This window comes from Alligator sinensis, unplaced genomic scaffold (assembly GCF_000455745.1).
Source record: "Alligator sinensis unplaced genomic scaffold, ASM45574v1 scaffold1836_1, whole genome shotgun sequence".
Classification (NCBI taxonomy): domain Eukaryota; kingdom Metazoa; phylum Chordata; order Crocodylia; family Alligatoridae; genus Alligator; species Alligator sinensis.
This window is the reverse complement of record NW_005843371.1, coordinates 127,753-136,598: the sequence shown is the minus strand read 5'-3', so window position 1 is coordinate 136,598 and position 8,846 is coordinate 127,753. Positions and strand designations below refer to the sequence as shown.

Here is an 8,846-nt window from a genome sequence, read left to right as displayed (position 1 = left end):
CAGGCCCAGCGTATGGGAGAGCCGTGCGGGGATGGGGCAGGATGGGGTACGCGGGGAGACCCTCCAGGAGCTGGAGGATTGTCCTGACAGCGTGGAGGAAGACCTCAGGCTCCGACCCCGGGAAGCTGCCTGATGCTTCTGCCGTCCTCTGGCCAGGAGAGGGAGCCAGGTCCACGAGGCTGAGACCGGCAGGGATGGAGCGGGGCTGGCTGGAGCCGAGGCAGGTGCTGCACCATGAAGTCCCTGCCCCAAGGGGGTGGCCCCAGGGCCCCGCCCCGAGGACACCGCTGCTCCAGCCACTGCAGCGTGGACAAAGTTGCCACCTGGACCGGGCAGGGATTGCTCCTGGTCGATGCCCATGAGACCCGCGCAGCAGGAAGGGAACAACCCCGGGCGCAGTGCCGGTGTGCACCCAGCCCACCTGAGCTCTAGTCAAGTGGCTTCCCTCCTACGTGCCTCAGTTTCCCCATCTGTAAAATGGTGATGATAACACCAGCAACCTCAGCAGCGTGCTGTGAGCGCTGCTGATACACAGTGCTGTAGAAAAACCAGGGGTGAGGACCGCTTCCCTCTCCACGTCGCAGCCACCGGCACTCAACGGCAGGAGGGCACCTGACTGCCTAACTGCAGCTTTTGGGCACGTAAAGCAATGCTGCTCCCCTGGGACGGGCTCTGCTGCCCAAAGCAGCAGGTGGAAAGGTCTGGCTTCACTTTGCTTAGCTCAAGGCCGGCACCCAGGTGCCACGCTGGAGTCCCGCGTGGCGCATCTCGCGGCCCGTGGGGACAGCGCCGAGCCCAGCAGTTCTCCACCCTTTGTGACTCGAGGTACCCCCTTGCCAGGCTCCAGACCCCCGCAGAAAATGCCAACTCCCAGCTTGCACTAGAAATACTAGAGCCATTCTCGCGCGATGGACAGTGGGTATCCTTGCAAGGGTCTCGAGGCACCCCGGGGTGCTGGGGCCCCCTGCTCGAGGGTCACCAGAGGCCGGTGCCTGGGTGAGCACGCGCTTTACCTCTGTCACAAACTTGTTCTCTTTCACCAGCGTCATGGGAGGCTCCTGGAAGGTTTTCCTCATGCTGTTGGGTGGCCTGTAGGAGTCTGTGTAGGTGCTGATGGGGGTCTTGGTTTTACGGGCAAAGAGGAACATCCTGACGCTGCTCTTGCCGGGGAATCCTCCTCTTCACGGGGCTCGGGGACGCCCGGCGGGGTCGGCGTCAGCGGCTAAGGGGCCTCGTGCCGCAGTCAAGGGCGTTGGACTTCCCACCCGCTGCAACCCGCTGTGCCCGGTGGTGAAGGTAGAGGAGCTCTTCATGCTGGTACGGCAAGCGCCCGTGTGGTCCCTGAGCCTCTCCTGGGCACCTGCCCTGCTCGCATCACCTGTGATGTCACAGTGGCTTAAATCACCTCTGGCGTCTGTCCCTCAGCCCACGGGCGAGGCCCTGAGCTGCTCGTCGCGGGACCTGCCGGGAAATCCTCGTCGTGGATCAGTTTAACGCCCGACGCTCGAGGAGTGGGGCCGGACGGGACCTCCCGAGGTGCTGTCTAGTCCAGGATGGACTACGTGGATCTCTGCGGAGCGAAGTACTCCGAGACCTAACAGATACAAGGGGATCTTAACACCGATCATGGCTGAGCCCCACACTCCTAAGCACCCCTGGCAGTGCCCGGCTTGCAAGGGCAGCCTTACCCAAGCCCGAGAGACTCTGTCCCGAAGACATGAAGGTCTTGGGACACCTGCAGCCAGGCACCCCAGCGTGAGCTGAGGGCAGAGCCCCTACTTGCATTTGCTTCCCATTAATATAAAGCTGTATCTGCCCCTGGGGTGAGCCGCTGTATCTCAACGTACCCAGCGTGCGGTACGCTCACTCGGTCTAGCCAGCCCCCAGCTCAGTCTTTCTCACCTCTCAAGTCCTCTCGCCTGCTGTTGCAGGTCTCCCCGTGCTACCCTGCTTCTGAAACCTTCTCACCTCTGATGTTTTCTTGCCACATCCTTTGGTCCTTCTCCCTATCTTCCTAGACCTAGTTCATCCCATAAGGTGGACTCTTCTCTGTGGCTGCAGGGGACGGGACTAGGAGTAACATGGGGAAATTGAGGCTGGAGATGAGGAGGGACTTTCTGACTCTGAGCGTGGTCAAGCATTGGCTTTTAGCACAGGATAATACGGACATTGTGGGACGTCCATGCTTGGAAGTTTTAAAGAGCGGGTTGGGCAGACACGGGGCTGGCTTAGTCAGGGCTGATCCTGCCGGGAGCAGGGGCTGGACTAGATGGGACCTTGTCAAGTCCCTTCCAGCCCGACTTTCCTATGATCGCATGATCCTAAGGCCTATCTGAAGGTCTGCGGCGTGAGCTGCTGCTTTCTCTGGGATGCTTTGTTGCAGAAGTCCCGCTCTGCTGCGTCTCCTCCGTCCCCCTGCCCGCAGCAGGAGCAGCGCTGGCTTACTCATGCTGCTGGCTCTGCGTGCACCACGGCACAAGGGACGATGGATCCCGGCCTAGGAGCTGGTGTCCTACAAGCCCGATCCTCCAGCTTGCTTTGTACAGCGGAGCCCACCCCCGTGTGAGCAGTTTTCAGGTGCGAGGACGATGCGGAGGCCGGGGCCCTGGAGCTGGAGAAACAGCAGCCTGGGTTTCAGAGTGAAAGGCTGTGGCCGACGCGCAGGGATGAGTCTGATCCGTGTGATGTCCCCCCCGGATTTGAGGGTGGTGGCTTTGCGCCTGCCTCTGACAGTCACCTGGAGAGAGGGACCCTCGTCCACCTCTGCAAAACGCAGGTGTGGAGCGGGGGCACTTTTTGGGTCTCCAAGCACCCGCCTCATAGCCAACAACCTGCAGGCGGGGGGCGGGATAGGCACCTCCCCAACCATCCTTACCTCTGACAACGGGGCACAGACTTCTCAGCAGTGTCCCTTTCTTCTCGAACCCGTCCCTTCAGCTCTCGTGGGTCTCGTGGCATCACTGGGTCGTTAGCAGCTTCCTGCTTTGAACGTACTCCCGAACCCCGAGGTAGGATCAGAGACCAGGGCTCTCTGGCGGTCACATTTAGGCTGACTCCCTGCTCAAGGTGGGATCAGCCTTGTTCGAACCATCCCAGCCAAGCGTTTGTCTAACCTAGCGCTTCTCCACCTTCTTAGACTTGTGGCGCCCCTTGATAGACTCGAGGCGCCTCTGGATACGCTCATGGCGCCTATCGAGCCTGATGCTTGAGAAGCTAATAAACAGGAGCATAAATTGCAATGGGTTGGAAGTAAATGGGAAACAAGAGGGCCTACCTCTTGAAAGACCCAAGGTGCCTCTTGATGGACTCAAGGCGCCTATTGATAGACTTGAGGCACCTCTTGATAGATCAAGGCATCTATTGATGGACTCGAGGGGCCTCTTGATGGACTCGAGGCGCCTCAATTGACTTGAGGTGCTTCTTGATGGACCTGCAGGCACTATTCGATCGACTTGAGGCACCTCTCGACAAACTCGAGGCACACAAGTATTGATAGACTCCAGGCATCCTTCAGAAAATGCCAGCTCTTAGGTTTCACTCATTTTTTGACTACAGAAAACTAATAGAGCACTTCTTTTGTGGAAAACTGCTCAGCCAGCCCACAACAGGTCAGAAAGGTTTTTGACACCCTGGACTCCTATATGAACGCTCTGGGTGCATCTTGTGAAACGTTTTTTGCCCTCCTCACAGCGCTAAGACTGCATGGCCCCCTGCAAGGAGCTCGAGGCACCCCGGGGTGCGGTGGCGCCCTGCTTGAGAATCACTGATCTTAACCTGTTCTTAAAAACTTTCCTTAGCCATTTCTCTTCCCAATTCCCTTGCGGACCCTCTCGTTTCCCATTTACTTCCAGCCTGTTGCGATTTATGGTCCTCTTTTCTGGCTTCTCCAGTATCAGGCTTCCAAACGGTGCAAGAAAAAGGAATACAAAGCAGTGTAATACATGTTAAATGATGCAACAGAGATGCATGGAGCCGGACGACGATCAGGGATTTAACAGGAGCCGTAACCAGTCTAAGGCCTTGTGCTGCCTGGGTTTGACCCTGCTTAACAGAGCTCAGTTAGATCTTGTGTACTTTAAATCTTTGAATTGTGCTGTATGCTGGTCCCCTGACACAGTACAGCTCTGGGTACAGGACGGCCTGTGGCTGGCTCAACAGCAGCGGTGGGCAGGCAGCGATGCATGCTTCCCGTGCAGTGCGGGGCTTGACACGTGTGTGCAAGTTCTTGGCAGGCCACCTGCTATGTTGGTCTGCAGATGTGTGGGCTCTACGTGTCTACCTAGTAGCTTGTGTGCTTTGCACACGCGTGTCCAGGGAGGGGTGTGGACACCATCCAGCAAAACCCAGGAGAGATGTGAATGGAGGGACCACCATCACCCAGGTTCCCCCGGCCAGAGCCTCCTTCCTGGTCTGCTAGATGTCAGGTTTGGCCGCAGCCAGGCGGTCCCGGGGCTCGGTGGGGCCACGGATGGGGAGCGCGTGAGAGAAGAGGTGTGGGGAGAAGTGCAGCCAGGGCTGGAGGGGCTGCAGCTTGGGGCACTCGGGGCAGGTGTGTGCCGGGGTTTCCCTCTGCCGACAGAAAGGCCAAGCCTCAGGGGGTCTGTGAAGTGTGCAAGTTGCACACCTGCAGAAGTGCCTCCGTGCAGGAGCTGTCAGCCTAGAGTCCCCCATGGCTTGTGGGATGAGGGTGGACTATAGACTGGCCCACCAGACACCTCGTCCTTGGGGTCCGGGCCCCAGGCAGGAAAGGAAAGTGCTCAGTAGTGACGGATGCTCCTTTCCTCCAAGACTGTGTCTGGTCCCTTTTTGACCTGGCTCAACTCTCTGCTTCCACCACATTGGGTGGCCACGAGGTCCTGGCCCCATTCAGCTCCCGGGTAGAGAGATGCCCGTGCAGCCCACGCACGCCCCCCTCAGCCAGCTCCCCCGGAGCAGTGCAGCCCCCCGACCCATGCACGTGCCAGCCCCAGGCTGGGAGCAGCAGGGTGAGGAGCCAGGCCTGGATGCCTGGGGGGGCAGGGGGTGACGGGAGCAGACCGGAGGGCACTGAGGGGCTGCCAAGCCTGGCGGAGCTGGGGAGACAGGCCGACCCCGTTTGCAGCCGGATTGCGCGAGCCGCGCCCGCGTCCTCGCCCACCCCTCACCCTGTTCCTGAGCTATGGACCCCTCCTGCTCTCTCTGCACCGGCTGCAGACGGGCTTCGGCGGGGTCCATGCACGTTCGGGGCAGGCGGCGTGCCTTCCTCTGCAGCGGGGGCACGGCCCTGCCTGGGCTCTCTCGAGTGTCTATGAACCCCCTCCGCAGCAGCAGGACATTGGCGGCTGCAGCCCTCTGCTTTCCCTGCGGTCTCTACCCGGGATCTCTCAAGTGCATTTTAACCCCCCTTGCAGCAACAAGACGCTGCCAGCCCTTGCCCCCCCGGCTTTCCCTGGGGCAGGTTTGGGGGCTCTCAGTGTTTCTGGGCAAGGGGCCTGGTAGCTGTGCCGCAGGGTGCGCAGCGATGGTGAGCGGCCGGACGGGGCGTCGGGCGGTTGCTGAGCCGTGGGCTGGCAAGCCACGGTCTGCTAAGCCATCCAGCAAATGGAAAGTGGCCGGTCTGTCTGCGCTCACATCTGCACTGGATGCTTGGAGACCTTGCCCTGGGCAGTAGCCTCGCGGGATAATAGTCCTTGACCTGCTGGGCAGGGGATATAACCGATGTCTTTCCACGTCAGCTCAGGCGGCGTCAAGCACTCCTCCACCTCCTGGCTGCAGGCAACAGGCCCTGCAGGACAGACAATACCTCGCCCCCACTCCCGATGGATCATCATCGCCTCGAATGAGTCCAGTGGAGTAGCAACAAGTCCCCAAGGCGTCTTCACCTGCCCCATAACAGAGCTGCATCCCTTGACTGCTTGCCCCCATCCAGGCTGCTTCCCTCCCTCCTGGGGAGGGTGGACAAAGCGGCTAGGGCAGGATGCACGGTTTGGTTCACCCAGAAGACGCGGCCTCGGTGCCGTATTTTAGCTCTGCTCAGCAGCGTGAAGCTGAGATGAGCCAGGAGGGAAAGATTTGGGTTGGGTCGATGCTGCTTTCATGGGCTTGGAAGCGAGGGCTGCTCAGCCAGCAATCCCGCGGGGCTCTTTCACCATTCACCTCGAGTTTTTCCTCCCGCGTGGGTCTCCGGGGCAGGGGGGAGCATTTTCATTCTGCTCCCGATCTCCGTTACACCCGTTACAAGACTTCGCACTCACCTCGCTCGTTAACAGCAGGTCTGCGTCGAGCTCTCTCGTCACCGAGATGAGGATGTCACCCTCCGCTCGGAGTCCAAGGCGGCGTTCCCACCTCTTGCACCAATTAAGGGAAAAGACCGAGCGGTTGACGCGTCTACGCAGTCTCCATCGTCAGCCTGCGGGTCTGGTAGGCTACCCCCTGCGCGTCCCTCCCCACCAGCCCCGACGTTATCCCCGATGACAGCCCGGGCCTGCTTGCAGCCTGGCTCCAGCATGCAGTCTGACGGCCAGGGCAGGGTGGGACGCTGCTGAGCGCCTGCGGTGACTTCAAGGGGTCCCCGAGGACTGAAACTCGTGTCTCGGCATCGCACCGTGAACGGCGGCTTCTGAAAGCACCGAGTGCCTTTCTGCCGGGCCGGGCCGGGCCGCAGGGGAACAAGTCCACCAGCGTTGCGCGGATGCCGTGTCTATGTGGGAGCCGGTGGGGAGTGCAGCCGACGGGGACCGGAGTCGGAGCAGATGCCTCGCGCTGTCATCACACCTCTCCGGGTTGGGAAGTTGCTATGGACACCAGGCGGTTGCTAGGTTTCTTTTGTACCATCGGGCTCTGTGACGGATCCGCTCTCGTGTCACCCAACAGCTGCCGGGGCGGGGGGCTGCGGACAGCCGCTGCAGCCTGCCTGCCCCTCGGCCAGGGCTGGGCGCTGCCTGCCCCACTCCAGGGGTGCATGGCAGGACACGGACCAATCGCCCTCCCATCCCCACCCTTGCAAAGCCAGGCTGCCCCAGCGCCCTGCGGGGCCTGGCCATCCTCTCGAGGGTGCCGCGTTCGCTCTGGGGGTGCGCAAACAGGACGCCGAAGGGAAACCCGGAGATCTCACACCGGCATCCGTGGCTGGGCCAGGAGAACGGCCCCGTTATCTTTCTGGAGGCAAAACAAAGAGGTGGCATTTTTGGAGGGAGGCCTCGAGTCCGTGCAGGGGTGCCTGGAGTCTCAAAAGGCCGAGAATCGCGGGGTTGGGGGCAGACAGGCCGGGCCGCCCCTGGACTGGCACCAGAGCCTGCCTGGGTCGGCACGGAGCAGGCTGGGGTGGGGGGCGCGCTCCTATGTGCCTGCTTTACCTGGGGCAGCGGAGGGTGTTCAGGGTGTCTTTGGGTAGTTGGGCCGAGCCCGGACTCGGCCAGCGTGAGTCTCGATGAGTCCCGGTCCCGGGCACCGGTTGTTCTGCAGCTGCCTCTGCAGGAGGGATCAGCCCCATCGTCATCAGTGTTGTGCGTGGCTTAAACCCCCCAAACACGTAACCATGCCGGTGCACGTGCTGCGGAGACGCCGCCTGCCTCCGGCTTAGAGGCCCAGCCTCAGAAATGAGCACTGATAAATGTCTGCTCGCAGCCCCCCACCTTCGTCCCAAGCTACTGTGGAGCTTTCCAGCTGCAAAGCAGGCACTGGTGCTACGAGGCGGGCTGTCCCGGGTGGCCATATCTTCCCAACGGTGATGTATATGGAGGAAAAATGGGATCCAGGCCCCCTCTCCCCCCCGCTGTGCTGCATGGAGGAGGAACAGTCCTCTGCAGCCCGCTGTGCTATGCTTTCTCTGTCCCAGGCTCAGAGGGACAGGCCTGCATCCTGGCTGCACAGCGAGGGGCCGAACACTTAGCTGAACTTGGGTTTGTGCCTGGCTGGAAGAGGGCCGGGAGACAACCCCTGCGTGCGAGCTCGGGGAGCTCTGCAGCGATGTCACGTCCATAGAGAGGCCCCAGGATTGAGGTGCGGCGGTCTCCCTCCGAGAGGCACTGCTCCTCCTCTGCCCTGCATCGTCTGGGAGGAACAGGGAGATCGCCGGGGACCTGACCTGGAGGTAGCGTCTAAGCCGAGCCCTCTGGCACCAGATGGGGCAGGGGCTGAGCAAACACCTGCCCGTGCCGCGCTCTGCGCTCTTCGCACCCAGCAAATGGATTCGGCTCTTCCTGGCCACCGCCCGTCTTGGCCGCACGTTTCCCATCTGCATGTCCGACACCGCTCTAGTTGTATTCGTCGCTGCAAGCTGTCTCCTTTCAGCTGCCTTGTCCGAACATGCCCCTTCCTCTTCCTCCTCTGCATCTGCCCTCTGAGCTGTTAACGACCTTCCCAAGGGGCCCGCTGCTAGTCTGGAAGGTGTGATCGTCTCCCTCCTCACCACGGCGAGCCAGTCTGTCTTGGCACGGTCTGCTCAAGGGAAGGCCAGTGCAAATCCTTGGCCCTGAACAGCCTGGGGACTTGATCCCTTCTGCGGATCTCCTCTGTCTGGCCGTGCACAGACCACGGTACACCTCAAACGTAATAGATCTACAGGGCTGTGACAGAGGTCCAAAAACGGTTCGGTTCGGCGATGCCGGCAGAATACGGGGCGGGAACAAGAGGGGCAGCGTGGCCTTCTCTTAGGAAAGCACAAATGACTTAGATTTGATTGTCCTCCCTGGGTCTTACCTCACTGGTTTGCTTCGGAGCTGAGGCCCGTGGCACCGATGGGCTCCGAGTGGGGCAGCGTGCCCTGGAGGATCCTTCCACAGATTCACAGACCTCGAAAGATCGAGTCCAACCCCCCTGCTCTGGCAGGAATACGGCTGAGATCGAATGATCCCAGCCAGGCGTCT

General features: G+C 61.0%; 1 protein-coding gene and 1 long non-coding RNA gene across 5 annotated transcripts in view; one reads left to right on the top strand and one right to left on the bottom strand.

Moving 5' to 3' along the window:
- CUNH9orf24 (chromosome unknown C9orf24 homolog) overlaps positions 1 to 1,810 on the bottom strand; it is a 16,169-nt gene extending 14,359 nt beyond the window's left edge. For all 4 annotated transcript variants that reach the window (XM_014527225.2, XM_025195008.1, XM_025195007.1 and 1 more), the window contains exon 1: positions 1,014 to 1,810. In XM_014527225.2, coding sequence (XP_014382711.1) covers positions 1,014 to 1,148 — 135 coding nt within the window. In that variant the 5' untranslated portion in view covers positions 1,149 to 1,810. The remainder of the gene's footprint in view (positions 1 to 1,013) is intronic.
- The window catches only part of LOC112548649, a 54,309-nt gene that overhangs the window by 17,037 nt on the left and 28,426 nt on the right, over positions 1 to 8,846 (top strand). The gene's annotated exons all lie outside the window — the stretch shown is intronic.